This window comes from Fukomys damarensis, unplaced genomic scaffold (assembly GCF_012274545.1).
Source record: "Fukomys damarensis isolate Sample0158 unplaced genomic scaffold, DMR_v1.0_HiC HiC_scaffold_5, whole genome shotgun sequence".
Taxonomy (NCBI): domain Eukaryota; kingdom Metazoa; phylum Chordata; class Mammalia; order Rodentia; family Bathyergidae; genus Fukomys; species Fukomys damarensis.
In genome coordinates this window covers 67,969,890-67,993,281 of record NW_022900917.1, presented here as the reverse complement: position 1 = coordinate 67,993,281, position 23,392 = coordinate 67,969,890, and the positions used below count along the sequence as shown (strand labels likewise).

At 44.4% G+C, this 23,392-nt stretch overlaps 1 protein-coding gene across 5 annotated transcripts in view; it reads right to left on the bottom strand.

The window, feature by feature from the left end:
- The window catches only part of Fer1l6 (fer-1 like family member 6), a 123,369-nt gene that overhangs the window by 9,524 nt on the left and 90,453 nt on the right, over positions 1-23,392 (bottom strand). For 3 of the 5 annotated variants that reach the window (XM_010611236.3, XM_019205589.1, XM_010611237.3), the window contains 9 exons: positions 22,697-22,824; positions 18,372-18,542; positions 15,204-15,364; positions 13,290-13,432; positions 10,971-11,059; positions 10,536-10,634; positions 7,577-7,818; positions 6,294-6,457; positions 5,389-5,562 (listed from right to left, as the gene is read on the bottom strand). In XM_010611236.3, coding sequence (XP_010609538.1) covers positions 5,389-5,562; positions 6,294-6,457; positions 7,577-7,818; positions 10,536-10,634; positions 10,971-11,059; positions 13,290-13,432; positions 15,204-15,364; positions 18,372-18,542; positions 22,697-22,824 — 1,371 coding nt within the window. Of the gene's footprint in view, positions 1-5,388; positions 5,563-6,293; positions 6,458-7,576; positions 7,819-10,535; positions 10,635-10,970; positions 11,060-13,289; positions 13,433-15,203; positions 15,365-18,371; positions 18,543-22,696; positions 22,825-23,392 lie in introns of those variants that run through there. The other 2 variants (XM_010611239.3, XM_010611240.1) reach the window with 2 other exon arrangements.

Here is a 23,392-nt window from a genome sequence, read left to right as displayed (position 1 = left end):
TACTAAATTGGTTCATGGGTTTGGCATAGTTCTGGGTGTGGATAATGGGAAGGCCGACTCTGAGTGTGAGTGCTACCTCCTCTAAGAGTGTGTAGCCTGGAAAGAATAGAAGGGACAGAAAGAGGGCTGCTGTGGCTGCTTGCTGCTTGCTGATTACTACTCTGCTTCAATGCCTTCTTGCCTTCTGCCCTCCATGAACTGTTTCTCCTCTTTGATGCCCCTCTGCTATGCCATCCTGCCTTCAGCCAGCTGACTATGAACTGAAACTGAGACAAAACAAACCTTTCCACGTTTAAGTCAGTCATTTTGTCTTAGCAACAACAACAAAAAAATAAGACACCATGTAAAGGTACTTGCCTTCCTGGGCCTTAGTTTCCTCATCTGTCAACTGTCCAGAAACTCTCCAGAGCTATTTATCTAACTTCCAAGATTTATGAAAGGCAGAGTTAAAGCCCAAGGAGCCCTTGAAGCACTTCATGGAGGAAACATAAGAACCCAGCCCAAAACCTAACAGAAGGGTTTCCGTATACAAACAGGGATTATTTCCACAAGTCCTTTTGAAGTGCCCTAAACTCCACCAAGGAGACTGAGAGCTTGATCCAGTTCTAATTTGAAAAGAGAGTCAGCTGAAGAGGAGCTAACTAGTCTCTGGGGCCAGAATGCTGGGAAGAGAAGATAAAAATCAACAGAGAGACACTAGAACTAGAGCAAAGTGGTCATATTATTCCCTTTGTTTTCTGCTGCTTAATAATAACAAGCTCAGCCCCACAACTCTTTGTAGCTTGTGTGGTGCTTCCTACATGCACGATTCCATTTAAACCATGGGAAAACCTGGCAAATTGATAGCATTTTTGTTTATATTTTGCAGCCAAGTAGCCAAGGCTTGGTGATATTTGCTAACTTGTGTTACTAGACTAGGATTTGCACCAAGGTTTTCTGATGTCTCATTTTTCTGCTACTTTATGTGTGGCCTCTTGTTGAGGAAGAAAAGAAATAGCCTGTGTGTGAAAAACTGTAATTGTAAATAAGATCCTAATGGTATAATTGACAATGTGTAATAGGAAGAAAAGCGTTAAAGGTGTAGGGGAAGAGTGAAGGGTAGGGAAAAGGAAATAAGGGAAAAGAAAAACATGAGAAAACGAAAAAATGGAAATAAAGTTTTTGTAAATAGGGAAGGGAGGAAGGGGTGAAGGGAGGGTAGGGGTATGGAAGCAAAAAAGAGAAATTAATGTGTGTCTTTTTCTGAAATGTTCAGAAAGAACTCATGGTCCTTACCATATAGCTCTGACATTAGCAAGTGCACTGGACCCAACTGTGGACTGGCCCTGAAGTTGAGGAACATTATAGCACAGCACAGCACAGCCGACAGGTGAGTCAACAGCTTGTAGTACAGATGGATCTACTCTATCAGCTGTGTGAGCTTGGGTGAATTACCTGCCTTCTTCAGTCTCACTGTCTTGGGGGTATTAACAGTATGTGTCACTGTAAGATTGCTTTGAAATATAAATGAAATACACATGCAGTGCTAACCCTAGTGCCTGACAAATAGAAAACCTTTAAAAAATGATAGGTGTTACCTTTAACACTATTTTTTCAACAGAAGCATGTAATTTAGTCAAAACACCTCTATGCCTATACCCTCCGCAGTCCCACAGGCCCAGATCTTGCAAGGAAAAAAAAAATAAAGAAAATGAAGGCTCAGATTATTGACTTTCCCTCAGCAGATGAGTCATTTGTTATTATGTTGAGGAGCCTTGTTCCAGCCTCACTGCCTTGTCTGAGTGGATACAAAGCATTTATTGGGCATCAGGAAGGCAGCCAGAGAAGGTGCTACTGATGCTTTCTGATAAATGCCATTCCTCCCTACATACCTCTCCACACAGAGGGCTTTGTACCCTATTCCAATCATCAGTATTCCCCTCAGCATCAAGGAGGTAATTTAAACTAATAATATCCTCAAAATGTAATTTAAAATCAGAGCTAGAAAAAAATGGACAGTTTGAGGAACTATCCATTAACCTAATGACATCTGCGAGTGGAGAAAATGATAAGGAAACGCCTGTGGAAAAATCATGGATTTGTCATTCCATGTTTGTTATTTATGAGCTTCTGACTTCACTGTGTCTGGATAATGAATACCCGGGGTGCCGAGAAGTGACTGCATTCAGACTGGATGTGCCTTTGTCAGCAGTGATCAACCCTCAGTGGTATCAAGGGAGGCATCCTCATACATCTGTGGTGGGTGCACACTGACGGTTTCCTTTACACAAAGGACACAGACACACATCATGCATGTGCATCCACATATTATATAGTTATACCCTGAACTTGGGTAGCTGAATTACAGAAGTGATTTAAAGTCAGAAGAAAGCTTTATGCACAAAGCCCAGTCATTCTTTTGGATATTCAAATTGTCCACTTGCCCTTAAGAGGCATCGTGGATTTGTTAGTTATTTATCTGCCCTGGACCTGGCATCAGCCACTTCTTCAAAGATTCCTGGCTCCTTTGGTAGTTGCTGGTATTTAGACACCAGGACCCAGAATGCTATGAGGCTTCTTTGCTACTGAGTGGTTTTGCTTCCAGGTCCTTTCAGTGGATAGAGCTAGACTACGTATATTTTAAATCCATTATTCCATAAAAATCCCATTTATTGTCATTGGATGTGACTCCTGCACCAACTTCTTTTAAAATGCAGTATCTTATTGAAGAGATTTAAATAAGCACTTATTACATCTTTTGGGAGGTGGTGGAGAAAGTTTTAATTTATTTCTAGTCTATGAGGAAGAGTTCTTCATAACAGATGAATGTCAACTAATAAATGGAGAAAGAATGATAAAAATCAATGATAGACATAGATGGGTAGATAGGTAAGCAGACAGGTGGAAAGCACGAAGAACAGAAGTATGGGAGGGCTAGGAAAAGTCATTGCACAGAACCAGTGAAATAAATTAAACCAGTGTTTTCTGAAACTCCTGGGTGTGTGTTGTCCACAGAGCAGGAATCCCCATGGTGCCACCATGTTAATGAACAGCCACTTGTTAAATGCAAAGGGGAAAATGTACCTTTGCACAAGAGATCTTGTGTTTCCCAGAACCAAGAGAGCAAACAGAGGAGGCCATCGTCCGGCACAAATCTCCCAACACAGCTGAGTATGAACAGCATCATGTGGTTCATATTCTAGCCAGAGATGTCTAACTGGAACCTGATGAGGCTGCTGCACCTAACTTCCACGCACAGGAGACAGAGGATGAGGAAATAAGATAAGCTCCACCACGGGAAAACCGCCAGATACATCAGGCCTAGTCTCATCAGTCAGTGCCACAGAGAAAACAGTCAGACGATCATGCTAAAGCTGAACAAAGAGATAGAACCGAAAGCAACACACAAGTCAGGATTGAATCGTGCATGGAAAAAAAGTAGCTATGGATGCAGTGGGGAAGCCTTTCTTACAAACAGAGAAAGGAGTACGGCATGGACATCCAACTGCACCTCACAGTTGCTCGCTGCTTCTCTGGCCTGTGTCCCTCAGGAGACAGCATGCCGTGGGGATGGGGCTCATCCTAAGCTCTGCTCTCCCCCGGGCCACCCCTACCGTGGCCCTGCCCCAGGAGATGTGCTGTAACCCCGATCAAGTAAATGGCTGACCTGGCAGTGGGGTGACCTCTGCTCAGAAGAGGAAACTGCATGGAGCGGAAACTTATAGCTCCTGCACCGAGGAAGCAGCATCTTAAGACAGGCCATGAAAATCCTCCATCCCAGCCAGGTCATCAGGAGACAGGAGAATCATTTACGTGGTCACAAACACGTTGTCAGAGGCTCCGTTCCTCCCTCTTTCTCATTCATAGAGAGGTTAACCCTGAGGGCGGACACTGTCATGGACTAAGGTGTCGACGTGTTTCAGGTTGGAGGAGGCTCTGGTCTGGGGCCAGTGAAGGAGGTAAGAATGGCGAGTGGTGACCAAAGCAAGGACTCAAGCTGAATTCTGACCTTTGCGGAACATGGTGTGTTTTGCACATTACAAGAGCCCTGCGACCACTGGTGTGTTTTCTATGGACTGGCCCTCCTGGACATGTCACCTGAAAGGAATAGGGCATTATGTGGGCTGTTGTGACTAGCTTCTTTTACCTGGCTGATATTGTCACTGTCCATTCATGCTGGAACAAGTGGCAGTATTCCTCTTCATGGCCAAATAATGTCCATTGTATGGACAGGCCATGATGTATTTATCCTCTCAATCAGCTGACAGCCCTGGAGGCGCCTCTACTTTTAGGTACTAGGAGTGATGCTGTCTTATTAAGTCACCAGGAATCTCTGTGCTGCTGATTCCACTGGCTATGTCTCCGTGACTCCTTACATAACCACTCAGGAGCCCTTGTCCCAGTGACCCACTGGCTTCTCAAAAGAGTCACCTCTCTGGCTTGCTCTCTGGCCTTTATTGCAGATTTTCTTCACTTTTCCAGTGGGCTTCCACTTTCATCTAGGAACCTCAGAGAGGCCTTCTTTCTCTTGTTCATGGGCAGGGGAGTGCAGGGACACAACCACTGCTATGTTGGTGCCCGTGTGGCTGGGCTCCTCTGGCACACTGGGATGAAGGGGCAGGCCCACCAGAGGGTTGTGAGCTGCTGTTGGTCACCTCTGGTACACTGGGCCAAATTCTCTCTCTTCTTGATAGCTTGTTACTTTCTGTTCTCCAGGCCTCAGCCACCTTCCTTGCTACCATGTCCATGGAAGTCCTACACTCAACAAGCTTTAATCTCACACTTGCCTCCTGCCCAGCTCTTGTTTGAAGTGTTTTCTTCTTTGCGTGGGTGGCTGTGTGTGCTTTGGACTTCATGATCACGGCAGCCTTATCTGTATTGCCATGTTTATTCCCAGGGCCTACCATTGAACAGCTGCTTAGTAAATATTTGTTGGATGAACTGAAGAAATAAGTAAGTGGAATGGAAAATGAGGTGAAATGAAATAAGAGAGGAGATCTACACATAGTTGGCCAACTTGAAAGGACTACAGATGTGATAGATGCTTGCAGATACACAGCTATGCCTGTATAATTATTATGCATTTTAAGAAACCAGAATCACATCAAAAAGTAAGGGCTCAGCAGTCCTTACTTCCCAGCCTCACTGGACACCCTGGTGATCAGACCACCATGGCTACCTTCTGGGAGCTGCATCACAGCACTCCACCCAGAGCAACCACTGCTCTTTCTCCTAGAAAACACCTTCTAGGGTTCTCGAAACAGTCCAGCTGTGCTGTGCATGACTGATCAAGTCAGAGTCTTGCTCCTTCTCCTTTCCCCACTTCTCTGTGCTTTACACTTGGACAGCTCTGTTCAGATGGGATGGCACAGGTGACACCCCAGGCTCCCCCTGCCCTGGGGCTCTAACCTGTTTCAGGGTCCATGACCATGACTCCTTCATCTCCAGATTTCCCTGCTCATCTAACAAACATCCTCTGAGCATCTGCCACGCGCTAAGTCCGGAAGCCCTGATCCAGCCTTGAGGCTGAGGTGAGGCCCCTGGAAGGGTGAGCCTGGCTGGAGCGTTGGTTTCTTCACCAATCTTGTCCATTAGAGGGGAAGAAAGAGAAAAACTTGCAGAAAACACAAAACTGGACATTGTGGGGGCAGACCAGCAGCTGCCATTTACTTGGGAAGGTGCAACGGGAACCCAGCAGCAGAGCAGCCCATGCTGGAGGAAAAGGCCCATTGTGGGCCCAGGGCCTGGGCTCTGCCTCCCCATCACTGAACCCCATCCCCCACTCCTCTGCAGAGCAGCAATGAGGGAAGAGGAAGGAAAAAAGAAACTTTCTTCCCTGTGTTTGTGGAAGGTCAGAAATTCCTACAGTGTGTGCTACACAAGTTGGCCATGCAGGGAAAGGGATAGTGGCTCTTCCTGATGCTACCCCCTCGAAGCTTTGAAAGATGGACCAGTTTTTGAATTGAGACTCATGTTTGAGGGTTAAAGGATAAGGGAGCTGCACAGAAATTGTACATGAGTCAGGACTTTATGCATAATTTCAAGAAGTGTTGAACAAATTAATGCTGGAAGCTAAGTATAGGCCAAAATGATTAAAAATGACCTCAGCACAGATAGCTATTAAATGAGCTGAAATATAGGAGGCTTAATGCATTTATGAAGCTTTAAAAGTTCTTGCTCCTCAGTAGAACTTTGGCTTAAAGGACTCTTACTTACTTCACAGCACTTGAGCTTGGATTCACAAAATGACTTGAAAATGGAAGGGCACGAGGTTCCTGACAGCCTGTCCCCTGTCTCCTTCAGCTGTCACTTACTGTGAGCTCTTTGCTTTTCACAAAAGGCCACCAGCCACGCACGCGCTTTTGCTGGAAGATAGAGATCTTGTTCTCTTCACTTGCATTTTCAAACTTGGAGAGATCGCAGGCTTTGGCAGACTTGGCTGCTCGAGGGAAACTATTGAGGTTCATCTCTAGGGAGCCTGTGAAGGGATGGCCATGGGTTATGGAAAACACAGAATTAGGGAAGAGTTCTCTAATTCTGCCCACACTCACACATCCACTCCCTGGTCACTCAGGCAGTGTTACATCACATGTGGCATGTGCTGGGTACGGGAAACCCACATATGGCCTGATGGCAGCATGTCTGAGCTAAAATTCAAAATTTTCAAGCCTCAGGTTCAGGTGCCAGCACAGCTAGGTACCCCCTGTACTCCTTGCGTGCAGCTCCCAGAGTCTGGAGGATGCACCTTAGCTTCCTCCTCCCGGGGCACTGATCTCCCTGTAGGAGTCCCACCTGCCCCTCACCTCCTCCTCAGGGCCCACTAAACTCCTCCAGGTCAGGGACCAGGTCTTCCTGCCTTGGACAGACAGCAGTCCTCAGCAGGTTCTCCACAATGGTTTCTCAGAGTGAGGTATTGCCACAAATGAGCGTTCTATAGCTCACTCTCCTCATTAGAGCATGCCTATCAGCAAACAAAATGAGAATAGAAAAAACGTCCCTAATTCTGTCCCCTCGCATTTGTCCATAGCTCTCCATTTGTTACCTCGTCCCCATTCCGGCTCCCACTGTGTCTTCCCCCCTGCAGATATGAACGCATATTTTACAGAAACAAGATCCCCTTGAGCTCTTTTGTATTTAAATGTGTCCTGCATGACTTTTTAGCTCGTTGACTACTCCAGTATTTTTAATGGCTGCAGGGTTAGCACTTGCCGAGTGCTTGCAGTGCGGCCTGCACGGTAGCCTGTTTTTTAATTGCACTGTCACATGTACAGCCCCACCACCCCGAGGAGCACAGTATCACTATCCCCATTTTCCAAAGGAGGAAAGTAGGCAGGGAGCTCAGCCAAAATTCAAATACTTTTTAGTGACAGATCAAAGATCACCTCCAGTCTGTTTGAATGCATGCAGTAGTTTACCGTCTGCATGCACTACACTGTATCTAGGTAATCCCATCGTGAGGGGCTGTCTACACTGGTTCCAAAGCTTTCCCACCATAAATAGCACTGAAGTTATTACCCCTGACATGAATGAGATGCCCTCTAAAAGCGGGGACATAATCCTCATCGTTAGTGTGTGTGGGAGCAAGTCCCCGACTCACCCAGGAAGTCATCTGAGGACAGCCTTTCAAAATCCCAAACCTGGAGCACCAACACAGCCGGGGTCTTGCACTCCGTCTTCTCCAAGGAGAAGATGTTCTCCCTCTTGGTGATGACCATTTGCTTCTCTGCCGGGAGGTACTGAAACGGAAACAGGAAGCGCCAGTTGAAGTTGCCCTCTCCGGTCAGGGAGTTGTAATGAACGTCTGTCTCCTGCTTGTCATCTTCCAAACCCTTCAGCCACCTGCAAAGAGAGTTTAAAAGTGCAAACACTCAGAATATGTTATAATCAGGCATCAGTACAATCAAAAGTGATTTAGCTAGCTTTAGGGTGGTCTCAGATCATGGTTTTAAATTTATGATGTAGTAGATTCAGATGGAAGTTTACATTGTATTAAAATAGGGGTCAAACGGGTTGGAATGGAAATGAGAGCCGTTCCACAGCTCCCTCAGTATTACTCAGCATCACTCGGGAGGCCTGAGTGTCACATATGGGTGACTGTGCTAAGAATTCAGAGCATAAAACTGACAAGCTAGCAGGGGTCTGCATCTGTGTGAGTAGCCCTGGGGTGCATGCTGTCAGGCTGGAAAGTTCAGGAAAGAGGAAGACAGTGTGATTGGAGACTCTGTCACTCGGGGAGATCCCTGGGTAGCGGGCCCCAGCTCCGTGGCCCCTGACCCTCTCGCTGAGGCCTCTGAAGTTGGCTGGCTTGGCCTTGTGCTGCAAGGCCTGGAATTGTTTCCCTTCTCTCTGGTTCTGGGCCCCAGAGCCCAGCAGGCCTGGATTAGCGAGGCAGGGTGGGTAGGAGCTGCCTGTGCCCCAGGTCCAGTCCTGACTCTACCCCCATTAGCTGTCAGGCACAGAGGAGTCACTTAATTCTCAGTGTCTCCATTTCACCTCAAAGCAGTTATCGTACCTGGTGCTCAGGGCTCTTCAGAGGAATCATATCTATAATACCTGTGAAGTGCTTCAAGTATTGCAGGTGACCTACACTGTTCTCTCTTCTTCGTATTATCTGATCTTACTCCTCCACGCCCAGAATAACGTAAGCCACATTTAATAAATGTTTCCCTAGTACTTTATCCATGGTAAATTAATAAATCCAGAAAATGAGTACTTTTAGCCAAGCTAATTGATAAGCCAACCATTTGCTTTCTGAAAACAGAGATCTCCCCTCCCCAAGGCCGAGAGGAGAGCCTTTCACACGAGGGTTGTGAGGGTTGTGACACTCCCATGAAGTAGCCAATGAAACATGAAAACGACAGAGATAAAACACGGTGAGACATGAAAAGGGCCCAGGACAGTGCCATGGGCCACTTAACTGCTAGATGGGGGAAATAAGCTTTCAAATCACTGAGAAATGACCAGCAAAGAAAGAGGAAAACTAGAATGTGTTGTTATGGAGGGTTAGGCGAGAAAGCATTTTAAAAGATATTCAGCTTTGTCAAGTGCTCCTAGGAGGGCCCTAAGATCAAGACTAATTAAAACAATAAAGCCCAACAAGCCCATCGGACCTGGCAGAATGGAGAGCTCACTTTAGTGAGGCCTGCTTTGTGGAATGCTGGGAAGGAAGCCGGTTGGGTGAGTAGTGAGCAGTTGGGGAGGAAGGGGAGGGAGTGAACAGAAACAGCTCTTTTCCTGCATTTTAACAGCCCAGACCGGGGTTCTAGAAGCCTCACCCTGAACTCTTCCAGAACCCTCCCATGCTGTGAGCCAGGGTAAAATTTCTATTTTCAGGACACATTTGTCTTTCCCGAACTGCTGATCAAAGCAATTTCAGAGGGTCTTAACTCTGCTTTTAAAATATTATTTATTTTGGGCCATACCGCTTCTATTGATCCTTCTTTGTAATAACCTAAGTTGTTCCTCCACTCTTCACCTGAAAATTGAGAATTCCAAGTGACTGTACTTGCTTGGACCACCAAGCGCAGCAGCAGTGTGCACTCTGCACGCTCTCTGCATGCACTCTACACACGCTGTGCACATGCTCTGCACACACGCTGCACACTCTGCACACACTGCACACACTCTGCTGCCTCTCACTCGGGAAACACAGAGAGGTCAGCACGGGGCAGGTAGGAATTTGCTACTTTGGAGATGAGCGTTAGCTAAAATACAGATTTAAATCACTGTTTCCTCTGACTTTCTACCTCCTTGTCCCCTCCCTGACCAGGGGCTAAAAGGAAGGAGGACCAAGATGTAAGACAGAGATATTAAATGCTCACTTCCTGGGGAGGTTCGTATTGTTTTTGTTTGTTTGTTTATCAGTAGCCTTAGCAAATGGCAAAGTCTAAATTGTTACATTTGCATAAGTCGTATAATCTGCTAAACATATTAATCCTCCATTAATAGTATCTCATTTTTTTCTCAATATAAAAATAGACATTCTTGAATGTCACTTTAAAAGCTTACAGGCAGATAAGGTGGTACACACCTGTAATCTCAGCACTCTAGGAGGCTGAGGCAGAGGATCATAAATTTGAGCTTAGCCGGGGCAACTCAGTGACTCAAAACCACTGTCTCAAAATAAAATAAAAAGGAGCTGGGAATGTAGCTTGTTGTGGAGGCCATTAGTTCAATCCCCAGTATTGGAAGAAAGAAAAGAAGGGAAGGAAGAAAGGAAGGAAGGAAGGAAGGAAAGAAGGAAAGAAGGAAGGAAGGAAGGAAGGAAGGAAGGGAGGGAAAAAGAGAGAGGGAGGGGCTTAGGTGCCCAACATTTATTTAAATAAACAAGTTTATACAGTAACATTTACTCATTACAAATATTTTCATAAGATAACTCTCATCAAAATGACAAAAAAGACAAGCATCTGAAAAAGCAGGAGGCCTTATCTAAGGAAGGAGATGGGCTGCTTGCATGGATTATAGATGTAGCACCTTCCCTGGGGTCAGATTTGGCTGGAGATTAAAAACACCTGGAAGGGAAGGGCCGGAAGGACAGAGTTTGCGGATGACCTTACCCTTTAACATAAATATCACTTGACTTTTGGCCTGTGAAGATATTCTCATCCTCTAAAATGACATCTTCAGTGTTCCAGATGGTCACCCTCAGTTCATACCTGGGATGCAGAAGGCAGCATTAGGCGATGACCTTGAAGATGGAGTCAGAATGTGTTGCTTTTGGTTCTTCAAATGTCAACACTCAACATCTTGGTTGCATCAGAATCAAGTATCCCAGCGGAAATCTCAGACTCACCCAGAACATGAATTTCTCTGCGCAAAGCCTCCTAGTACTCAGAATTTTCTGCCCTCACTACTGTCACCCAGCTGCCGCTGTGACCACTGGGTGGACAGTGAGGTTGGATTATCCGATGACCCAGGCACCAGATCAAAGATACGATCTTTCAGTCTGCTGCCACGGCCTCTGCACTGCAAGGCCAGCGATGCCCTCTTACCCTTTGGGTTTCCTTGGTGAAATGTCAACAGGAGGTCCTGGCTGAGGCATATCCTTGGGAAACATGTCCACCCACATCTGCAGCCGGCCCTTATTGAGAAGAGAAAACCTGTTTTAGCTTTGGGAGAGGACAGGGCATGGTAAGTGACCACTCAGGGTTTTAAAATCTCTCTTTACTAGAAATGGGTAGGAAGTATAGCTCAGTATATTTACACCTGTGTAGAATATTTGTTAATAAGGACAGAAGTTACATTTTTATTAAAGACTAGCCAAAGCGCAAGTTAAGAGCCCCTACTATGCAGAAGACACAGTGTTGGGTCCTTGCCTCATGTTATCTCATGAGTTCTTACGTATCACTCTGGATGGACACCACTGCTCCCATTGGGCAGATGAAACACCTCACTTGCCATGGTTACCCAGAAAAACATGTCAGGGTCTGGATTCAACCCTTATCTATTGCTTCCCGAAGCCCTGCTTCATCTACAAATTCCCAAGGAATAAAAAAGATAACACAACTGTCTGCCCGAAGTATCAGGCTTCACTGTTTCCAGTGGACCTTAACTTCCATTATTTCTGTTATTGCTCACCCCAGCCACACATCTATTGCACAAATGAAGAAACTAAGGCTCAGAGAAGTGAAAGAAGCTGCCTGACGATCTGGGCTGACTCGTGGAAGGAAAGGCCTCCCCCATCGAACCCCCCGTTCAGCCTGTTGTAAGGGACTTAGCAGCCATATGGGGATAGTGTGGGTTGACTTCATGCTGGTTGCTGTTGTGCAGAGTTTAAGCACTCATCAGTTCAGACAAGGCGAATGGTCAATGGGGTTACAATAGCCAAGGGAAGTTTTGCAAAAAAGAAAAGAAAAAGAAAAAAAATACAGATTCCCACCAAAGTGTGAAGGAAGAGCAGGATTTGGGTTAGGGGAGCTTTGGCTAGAAAAAAGGTTGGGAGGGCACTTTTCAGAAGACAAGCAATGTAAGCAAAGGTTCAGCATTTGGGAAGAAAGAGCCAACCCATGGAGTGCTATGCAAAAGTGGGATGATTTATTCTCTAAAGAAACATTAACATTCATCCTTACCCAAAAAACCACATCTGACAGGAAAGATGAAGGACCCCAGTAACCAAAAGATCTCAAATCTCTGGCAGAGACTTTGGAAACAATCATAAGCTTCCAAAGCCAATAACGGTCCCTTCTCCCAAGGTGTTCCTCCACACAGCAGGAAGGTGTCCCCGGCCCCTTGTCATCAGGCTCACATGCTCTGCCCAAGTTACAGTGAGTGAGTGAATCCTGACCTGGGCAGGAGCCAGCCTGGGGCTGTGGCCAAGGCATGGGGTGGCCTCAAACTTCAGGATTAAATATCAGTTCCTCAGCTCACCAACGGGCTAACTTTGAGCAAGTTACTTAAATTCTTAGATTCTCAGTTTCCTAATCTTAAAAGTGAACATTGACACAAACCCATTGGGTGGCTGTATGAAGGATCAGAGTAAGATGACTCCTGTGCCCCGTAGGTCTAAGAAAATCATGGTATGCGCCTCCTGTGTCACACCATTAATTATTAACAATGACCTTGTTCACTCTCAAAATGGCCTCAGTTTGGCTCAACAATCCATGGCCATCCTGAGGAGGTGAGGCAGTTTACATAGAGTCAAGTAATGGAAGTCTCTCAACACAGTTTGTCTTCTCTTCCCTTCTGAGTCTTAACTGAGCTCTATATTTTCCTACAAAGTTTCTCACCAATTCTATCGTCTATCTCTTCTCTGGAAAATCAATCTCTCTCTCTCTCTCTCTCTCTCTCTCTCTCTCTGTTCCTGTAGTTGCAGATAGATTTTGGACAAGTATTTTAGCAAAAATCTCTCTCTCTCTCTCTCTCTCTCTCTCTCTCTCTGTTCCTGTAGTTGCAGATAGATTTTGGACAAGGATTTTAGCATATCATATAGGTTTTTAAGTGTCTTACTCTTCAGTATTTACAAAGTAGTTTGATAACTCAAATCAAAAAGGAAAAAGTGCTAAGTCCACCACTGACCCAGGACAGGATCTTTCACCTTCAGTATTATTGGTATTTTGAATCAGAAATGTCTTTGTTGTTATGAGTAGGAGACAGCCCTGGGCATTATAGGCTGTTAATTAGCAGCACTCTGACCTTTACCAACCAGATGTCAGTAGCTCCCCCACCCTCTTCCGACAACTAGAAATGTTTTCAGATATTTCTAGATGTCCTTGAGGGAAATCATTACAGAAAGGCACCCGAGATTTGCGTACGAAGCCACATTTCTTGGGGCTGCACGCTGCTGTGACAGCCCAAGCCATCTTGCCCATTACCTGCTCCATTCCTGGCTTATCCTTGTGGTACAGTGGCCGTGTTTCTATGTGTTCGGGAACCAGCCTCCACCCCACCTCTGGGACATCCTCCCAAGAGTGCAGGACCTTCAGGGCCAAGTGCTCATAAGACTCCACAGTTTCATCTGCAGTTGGAAAAGACAGAGAGGGCTCTGTTAGCTGTGCCACCTGCACAGAGACAGGGAGGGCTGCCAGACACAGGTGCAGATACTTTGTTTAGGGTTCCTTTAAAACAGACTGAGACACAGGAGAGAGAAAGACAGCAACAGGAAACGGAGATGGAGAGAGTGGTGGGAAAGAGAAAAAAATTGGAAATTTAGAGATGGGGAAATGAGGCGGGTTGACAAGAAGCCTGAGAGAGCAGTAAGGACTCTGGAATGGGGGCTCCACTCACCCTGAATCAGATTGTGGAAGACTCCTTCAATTATAAGATGGATTCCAAGCACCAGAGAGGTACGTCGTAGGGGGATAGAACTATTTCTATCTGCACATTGTGGGATGCTGGGAATCAGTAGGCCCTAGCAATGTGGAGGCTGTGTTCCTGAATGTCCTCTTGTCTTATTGTTTTTGACTGGGATCTCCCTCCTACCACCACTTGCCCCCTGCCCCTCTGACCTGTCATTCTACCACAGGAGCTCATTCATGATGAAAGCTACCGGCGGATAGTGTACTCACACAATAAGACAAGAACCCTTGAAAGAACAAACTCTTGATAAAGTTTAAAATGGCAAAATTTGATATAGGAAAAGTGAAAGTGGCTCTGATAAAGAACCATAAAAGAAATTGTGTGGCAATAATTATAACCAATAAAAGTTGGTAAGGTTGAACAAGTTATCAGTCAACAAATCTTTGTCATAAAGTTTAGTCAATCAGGATTGAACTTATGAACATAATTTTACATTTTTAATGGGAAAAACAGTAATTGTTTATACTGAAATGTTAGATTATTGACCAAGGAACTAAAAATATATTGTGAAAAAATATTTTTCTTGACAGAGGCATCAATATGTCATTAATACATAGACTAAATATCAATAACCCTGCATGCAAGAATGTCAGTAAGTTGTGGGGGTTATAAGAATGTAAAAAGAAGTCTTGGTGGCACACTGCAAAAATATCATGAACCATGCATGTCCTTATTGGGCTCTCTGTATTGGAAGTGCTGAGCCATCACAGGGAAACATCAAATGCATGGATGTGACAGAACGAGAGTGTTCTGTGCCATTATAGTAGAAGCGGCTCTTCCTCACCCTGCATTCGTGGAAGGCCCTCTGGACTCTTTTCGTGGTGCATCCCACCAAGCTCATGTGGAAAACCCACTTAAAATACGTGTTAAGATAGGATGGTTATATGGGTATAACAGTTGAGGGGTAACTTGAGTTGTATCCAATTATATAACATTTCCATTACACAGCCTACCTTCTGGCACAATTCTACTTCTCTGATCTACACTTTAGAAATACTGAAAAATGCACAAAAATGTGTATAGGGAAGTTTGTTGTAATATTGTTGCTACAAGAAAGTGAACAGAATATAATTCAATGGCACAACCATAAAATGGAACATTATGAACATTTCCAAAAAATCAAGGAAAATCTTCACGATATATTGGATATAGAAAAGGCAAGACATACACACACACACACACACACACACACACACACACACACACACACACACACACACTGCAAGGAAATATACCAGCATGCAGCAAGGCTATCTCCAGATTGGGGTTTGTAAATGATTTTTGTTTTCCTGCTTGCTTTTCCTTCTCTCCTCCAGTGAGCATGCACTACTTTTGTAATTAGATGCCCACCTCCCCCAGCAATAGATACCGCTAGCACCAGGCCTTTCAACAGAAGAGCAATGCCAGCAGAACACTTTGCAGGAAGTTACCAGTGTCCTCTTCAGTGAACGCTGTTTTTCCAGGAAAGACCTTGCTTCCTATCTGTATTTTCCCTGGGCTAAAGTAGGGCCCATCCAGTCTGTTTTCCTTGCAGAGCTTGGTGAGAATCTCTGTGGGTTTGGATGTGTCCCTCCAGGCATTGTATCCTTCTCTGAAAAGTGAAGAAAGGGCGAATGAGGTAAGGCCTGCCTGCCCTGGAGAACACACACTAAGACCCTCATTAAACAGGCCACCCCAGTACGTCCTGTGCAGTTTTCTGCAGGCTCACTTATTCTGCATATTTGCAGCTGGTGATTTTGTTTGTTTTCTCTCCTTTCTGGCCCTTTGTACATTTACAGCTTTGCATATGTCCGTGTAAGACAGGATTTGTGAGTAACGTAAGATAAAAATCTTTTGCAAGTAGTTTTGATTTTTTTAAAGTAACGTACCTTACCTTAAAAATTGTGTGAAGCAAAATTCACATGAAAATTAATCATTTTAAAGTTGGCCAGTTCAGTGGCGTTTAGTGTATTCATGACAGTGTGCAGTCACTAACTCTATCTAGTTCTCAAAAGTTTTCATCACCCAAAAGGAAGCCCTGTAACCAAAAAGTAGTTACTTCTCCTCTCCTCCCCAAGGCCTCACCCATCTTCTTTGTTTCTGTATGAAAGGCTTGGCAGTAATTGTTTTTAGTTTTTGTTATGTCCTGAGCAGAATGGCCATTTGACCATGACTTATTCTAATCATTGCTCATCCTTTTAATTTCTCTGCTTCTTTCTTCCCTTCTCTTCTTCCATGGAAAATTATTATAGACTGGGGCTATAGGCATACAGTCTGGATGTGGTGTTGTTTCTCTAAGCAGTGGTTCTCCTACTGGTAGGTTTTGATATCTTCCCAATCCCTGCATGAAGGCTGCCTTGGGTGTGACAATTAAAGCAAAATTATTTTTGTTGTCAAGTTCTATTGGTATTTTCATTGTAGTTTGTAGAGGAATTTATTTCTGATGTTATCTTTTAGGTTTTGTAAATAAGTACAATACATATTAAGAATTTAATACTTTATTTACTGCTATCTTATGTTCCTGTTAACTGTACATTGCATAATAAAAACTCCTTAACAGCCAGATCAGCAAGATGTCAAGTATGTCCCACAAAAAGAACCAGAAAGCAAAACACCTGTGCTGTCAGTGTAAATGACACATGTGTATGGAATGTGCTATTGCCATGTGTGAAGACTGAATTAGCTATGATAACTGAAGTAAAGATTATTTTTTTGTAGAGTTCTATTGGTATTTTCATTGTGGTTTATATAAGGATTTATTTTTGTTATTTTAAAAACTTCATACACAAAAAATAGTCAATGTTGAAAATTTTGATGCTTTTTTATAAACACAAGAAATATTAAAAATTTAATTTTTTCCGTTAAGTGCCTACTGTTTAATAAAACTCATAAAATCAATTCATCAATCTTAATTCATCAATAGAACTATTCTAAAGAATAAATTTGGGTATTATACACCCATAATTATGCACATTTATGACAAAATTGGTGTTATGCTCCACAAATTAGAAGTGTGAATTGAGCCAGGCATGGAGGTGCACACCTGTAATCCCAACACTCTGGAGGGTAAAGGCTGGAGGATCACAAGTTCAAGACCAGCCTGAACAACTTAAAGGCTTAGTAAGATCCTATTTCAAGGGCCAGGGATTTAGCTCAGTGGTTCTGCTGCCTGCCTTGCAAACGCAAGGACCCGAGTTTGATCCCTGGTACCCCCATCAAAAAAAAGAAGATCCTATTTCAAAATCTAAAAAGGTGCTAAGGATGTAGCTCAGTATAAAGGCCCTAAGTTCAATACCCTGTGCACAAAAGTGTGACCTGGCATGAACTTTCTGGGGGATCATTTGGACATTTTGGACACAAGTATATTAAAAGTCCTCACAATGTGCATTCCTGTTAATGGAATAATCCACACTGATGGGTGTATACAGTGGTGCCTCAGTTCATGAACTTGATTCTTTCCACAATTCTGGTGGCAAACTGAGTAGGACAACAACTGAATCAAATTCAATGGTCAGGCTCAATGCTGAACTTATGGGGAAATTTAACTTGGTTCTTAGCCTGTTTGGTTTGTGACCAGAATCGTGGAGAGATTTGAGCTCATGAACTGAGTACCACTGTATCTAGTGAAGTATCAGACAGGTGTGCAATGGCTTTTTATGAGAATGCCCATAGCAGCATATTTATAAAATAATAGAAATATAAGTGACCTACAGTTTAGGAGAGCAAATTGGCATACTATTTTACAATAAGCTTATTTGATGGAATACTATGGAACTATTAAATTAATGATTATTAAGAATATTAGATAGCATTTTAAAGTACCTAAGATATAAGGGTAAATAAAATAAGCAGGTTACAAATTGTAATGGGCAGTACCCAGGGGAAAACAGCATAGAAATAATACTAAAAGAAAATAGGCAAAAGGACTTATGTGAATTATTTCAGGGTAGAATAACTTGTACTTACATTTCCTAAATTTTCTGCAATGAATATATATTATTTTATATCCAGGAAAACATTTTTTCCAATTACATCATGGAGTGCCAGTTAATGTTGTTGTATTTTCCCAGTTGAATATATAAATTTTTTTAAGACATCAGCTATAACATACTTTTTTAAAAAAATAAGCTCGTAGTCTACATTTTAAAATTAAGCAGGATACAAAATCCTTGCAAAGAGTAAAAGTTGGATCTCTTCTTCCTTTATTGTAAAATGAGGCCAAGGCTTCAGTGGGTTGTTAAGAGAAATGAGTGAGGTTCTGACGTGAGGCTCTCAGGACAGTGAATGGGATATCTATCATAAGCACTCAGAGCATCACAGAATATAGCATTTGCATTATATTCATCATTACTCTTCTAGCCTCCTTCCCCGCCTGGGAACAGCGACCCCAAGCACCGGTGATTGAGCAAGCAGGATTTGACTCTTGACTCTTTGAGAACCTCCCTTGGTTCTAAATCAGCTGCCTTTCCAGCCCTAAGGACTCCAAACTACCCCATGGATATGGATCCCATCTGAGGTTAAAATTTGAGCCTGGCCTCCCTAGAGATGGGCCACAGGATGCAGAGCCCAAAGCCGTGGTCTCAGCCACCCACACTGTCTCCAGGGAAGAAAGAACTTACATTTCATACTGGCTCTGCAGCCCACAGATGGCCCGGTGTTTGCTGTAGAAGCGATTCTCCAGGTCAATCTTGGTCTCGCCAATGAGATCATCTGTCCCAATCATGTCATGGTCGTAGATCAGGATGGAGAGCAGGGACTCCTTTGGGAATGTGGCCTGGATCTCAAATGACCTGCAGTCCAGGCAGAAGCTCCAAGAGTCAGCAGTGTTTGACAACACAGGGAAATTCCCCAGCTTTGCCTCTGGCTCACCTACTATTCATATAAATCCAACTGCTTAGCAACTCAGTTAGGACTTTGGATGTTTATTTAATTTCTTATCAGGGTACAGCCAATTTCCAATCCCTTTGCTAGCACTCTTCTTTTTCACAAACCTTATCTTGTAGGCTTCAGCTAGGGAATTTGGCCTCTAACAGGATCAACTTCCTTGTGAAACTTCCAGAAAGTTTTTTACTCTCGTTCAGGCTTCTTAGGTGTAATGGAGTTGAATAGCTTTTCTTTATAGTGATTGGTGGTTACAATAGATTTTTCATGCTACTGAGTTTCTGCATTATAGCAGATGATGCTGGAGTGAAACCTTGCATTTTAGGAAAATATCTTCCTAAAAATAAAGGCAACGACATCCCAGTGTTCCTCCAGCTGTTGTACACTATGTTCTCTTTAGGGCAAGAAGGGCTGGAATTCTGGGATAGAAAGAAGGAAGAAGAAAGTGGGCCTCTTATTTCCCTGCGTGTCTGTAGGTCTTTCTGGGCTGTTGTCCTCCTGGTCAGATCCACTTAGCCCTGACACTGAATCTCCAGTGTGGTGCTGCAGTCACAGGGGTGAGGCCCCAGGCTAGCCAGAAGCCAATTAACCTACCCCAGAGAGCAAAAGCAGAGATGCCCTGCAGATCCAGCCACTGTAACTGAGAGGTGGCTCTATCAGGCAAAGCATGAGGTTGCACAGGGAGGAAACTACATATCTCTTCCACTATCTTCCATCAAGGCATAGTGTGGCCCCCTTGGGTTCCAAGATTGGGATTCTAAGCTCCACTGATATTCTTGAAGATCTTCCATCACCATGGCTGCCACTGTGGAAGGATCTAGTAAGTGCTTGACTGTCCTGATAACCCAGACAGAGGACTTGACTACATTGGTCCATCTCCCCAGGCTGTGCTCATGGATGAACCTCAATTTCAACCAGAGCTGTTATTCAGAGAGTTACCAAAATAGTCCACTGTGGCTAAAATCCAGTCACCCAGGACAATCTAGGTGCATATCAGCTTGTGTCAATCACACACTGTCATTAGATGCAGTGCTAGTTTAAGAAAAGATGAAGGATCAACAAATGAACAAAACCAGATGGTGAAAGCAAAGCCTCTGAGCTTTGGGGCAAATATGTGCTGTTCCTTTATCCCTTCATTCATTCTTTAGCTTAGCCATTTGTTCATTTGACATTCATTTGACTATTTTCTGGGTTCTGTAAATTTTAATATAAGTAGAATAATTTCTGAGTGGATAAGAAAGTGGCTAAATAAGACAGCACTCATAGTACTGTCCTATGGGCATCACAGAGGAAAAAACAGTTCATGGTGGGCAGAGGGCAGCAGAGCAGTGAAGTAGCAAAGCACCACCAACAGCAGCAACCCTCTTTCTGTCCCTTATGTCCCACCCAATTACCTGCCCATAGGGCAGCACCGTGAATCAATTCCTTGATTCTAGCATCCCACACTCTACATCCAGCCACCTCTAAAAAGTCCCATGTGTGACTGCATGAGGCTTTGGAGAACATCTAGATACAAGTCATAACATTCTCCTTCACAGCTCTGAGAGAGACTTCATGCTGCTGACATGCTAATTGCAGACTCCTGGCCTCTAGAATCATGGGACAATACACTTCTAGGCCAACTAGTTGAAGGTTATGGTAGAACTACAAAACTAATGAGTGTGTGTATTGCATGTGCACATGTGTATGTGTGTGTGCAACAAACCCATGTGATCCAGTCTCTTCCTGTAATAGAAACCTGAATGATACAGTTCCTCCCACACCCTCTCCACTCTGCAGTTTGCATGGGCTGCTTTCTAGCCCATCTCTCACCTACCATGATACCTCAAGAGACCACCAGAGAGTCAGAGACAAGGTGGATTCTTTTTTTTTTTTTTTGTTTTTTGAGACAGGGTCTCACTATGCAGTTGAGTCTGACCTGGAACTCACTATGTAGCCCAGGCTGGTCTCGAACTCCCAGTGATCCTCCTGCCTCTGCCTCCTGAGTACTGGGATTACAGGTGTGCACCACCACACCCGGCCTGACAAGGTGGATTCTTAACAACAGTAAGGAATGAATGGAGCCCTGCTGATAGATCAGGAAAGGGAGAGCACCATCGTGGAGGCACAGTGAGGGTAAAGGATTGTAGGAGTAAATGAGCCAGAGGAGATGCAGAGCTGTCCTAGTCACCCACCCACAGCCCAGCTCTCTGGGCCTCATTATTTTATTCATGTTGACTCTCAAGGCAAGGGAGATGATAGAGGACACCCTGAGAGGTGCAAGCAACTGCCAAACCCCACCAACATGGACACGCTCAGGATATGCAAATTAACACAGCCCCATCAAGTCCCACTGGCAAGGGCCTGGGGTTTTGTTTGGGCACATATTCACTCTTGCATTCATTCCACAAATAGTTATTGATCACTTTCTGCATGCCAAGTCCTGTCCTGGGTGCTGGGATGGGGCACTGACCAGATGAGACCAAGGATCTTCTCAAACAGTGGTAGCCTTCTGCTGTGGAGTGAGAGCAGGCCAACAAATGCCAGTGGCAGAAGCTATGAAGGAGAAAGCAAGGCAGGGCACAGAGGAGAACCAGGGTGGAGGCTGAGGCTTCCATTTGCACAGATACTGCCTTGTGAGGTCAGAAGTCAGGTCTTTAGGCCCCACACAAAGCCCACTGGTCTCCCTGCTGAACAACCTGGAACTGAGCTGGCAATTTGTCCCTGACCAACATCCAATGAAACATCCACACCTGGAGAACTTCTGAAAGAAGCCCTCAAAGACAAAGGCTGGAGGGGATACTCTACCATCCTCTTCTTTGTTTCTGTGGCCACAAATAAAACCAGTCTAATTCACGGCACTGTGGCAAGCAAAGCTAATAAAACACCGAGCACTTGGCAAAAACGAAGCACTTGGCAAAAACGAAGCACAACAGCAGGTAATGATAAAGGTCATCTCTGGCTCAGGGAGAAAGGGTACATTTCCTTGGGACTGTCGTTTTAATCATTCACACAGACTGGATAGGCCAGAAAGTTTATTGCCTTATTTCCTCAGGAGAAATAACACCTCAGAGGCTGATCCTGATCAAATGTCAGAGAGTCCAAAGTGATTACAAATGAGTAAATGGATTTAAATGATGCAGACAGAGATTTCATCCCATGCTCCTAGTTATTCCAGGAGAAAAAGAAATTAAACATATGCAAGCTGTGTCTGTTGCCACAGTTCCCAAGGAGAAGGGGAGGCAGCTGCTTGGTTTGCATGCTGCCTCTGTGCTAGCACAGCAGGCTGGATTCTTCACATATTCCTCCAAAGGAGTCACAGGCAAGAATCAGGGTCTGTGCTGCTTTACAGATGAGGAAAACAAGGATCCAAGAGATAAAGTCATCTGCAAGAGGTTCATAGCTTGTCTGTGGCCAAAGTGCCTTGATATCAGAGTCAGCCGCAGCCAGGTGTGCAAACTCAGGCGGGCGCATCAGTGTTTGACATACCACTCGCTCGATGAAGGGGTAGTGTCCACCTGAACTTGCACAAATACAGTGGATTTTAACACTTTTCAGGCAAACAAAATAATTGGGGGATGCAGTTTAACTTTTTGATCTCAGAAAACACCTTAAATGAGAAGCAAAATGATATACTCGGAATATCTCTCTAGTAGAAAGCAAAAGACCGAACATCTGTCTCCTTCTCTTTGAACTATGAGCTGTGTAGACTTGGTTAAGTTTCTTAACTTTGCAGGATTTGGTTACCCTGTTTATAACAAAGCAGTCTGTTCTTTGTGCAAAAGCTGGATGTGAAAACAGATGATCCTTCAAGATGCCCCAAATTTAAGATCTAAGAAAAGATTCCCAGAATACTATGTGTATGAAGATCACCAAGTCCCATCAAATTACTGAGGGGACCATAGAAAAAATTCTATCTTTCTCCATGAACATGGATTTCATTGTCTGTTATTAAGCATAGAAGTCAGAATCTAACCTCCTATCACTAATTTATCTGACCCCCCATCTCACACACACACACACACACACACCCCTACCACAAAACACAGCATCACAGCATAACACATCTGGGATGGCCACTGACCTTCCAAACACTGGATTTAGCTGTTTGGGGATGTATTTGTCCCGGTCTTTGATTTCTGTCTTGCCAAGTCTGAGCACAATGTAGGGATCTGATTTGCCATCTGGGTCCGCTGGGCTGAGATTAAATGCCTGAAGAGAAAGAAGAAAATCCTTTTGCTCCGGCAGCTCCACACTGGGGAAGCTCTGGTGCTTTCATAAATATGAGCCAGAGTCCTAGCTCCAGACTCTGATTTAATGGGCCCTGAGCTCTGCAAGTTTAAAAAGCTCCTTAGTGCAGCCAAGATCAAGAAGCACTGCTTTAGCATCTCATTTTATTGTTAAAATAAAAATGATTGTTTTCCCTGAAGTTTGCCCCATCTGTGTCATCTCCCCAGTAGAAAGCAGCTGTGGCACAGAGGCACAAGGGACAGCAGGACCGGGAGGGAGAAGGCATGAGTTGGAACCCTAGTTCTAGTTCTAAGTAGATGTGTGAGTCACACTGTCTGTGATCGTTCCGTGCGACCACAGGGTGCACCCGAAGGCCCTTTCCAGCTCCAGTGTTCTCTGAGCCTAAGACACCAGCCTGGCGTTTGACATCTCGTGGTGATCTATTCTTGGTCTTGGACTCCAATCTAGACCAAGCTATGGAAAGCAAATACTTTGTAAGGAGAGGCCATGGGGTATGTGTGTGTGGCAGACGGGGGGGGGGGGGGGGGGG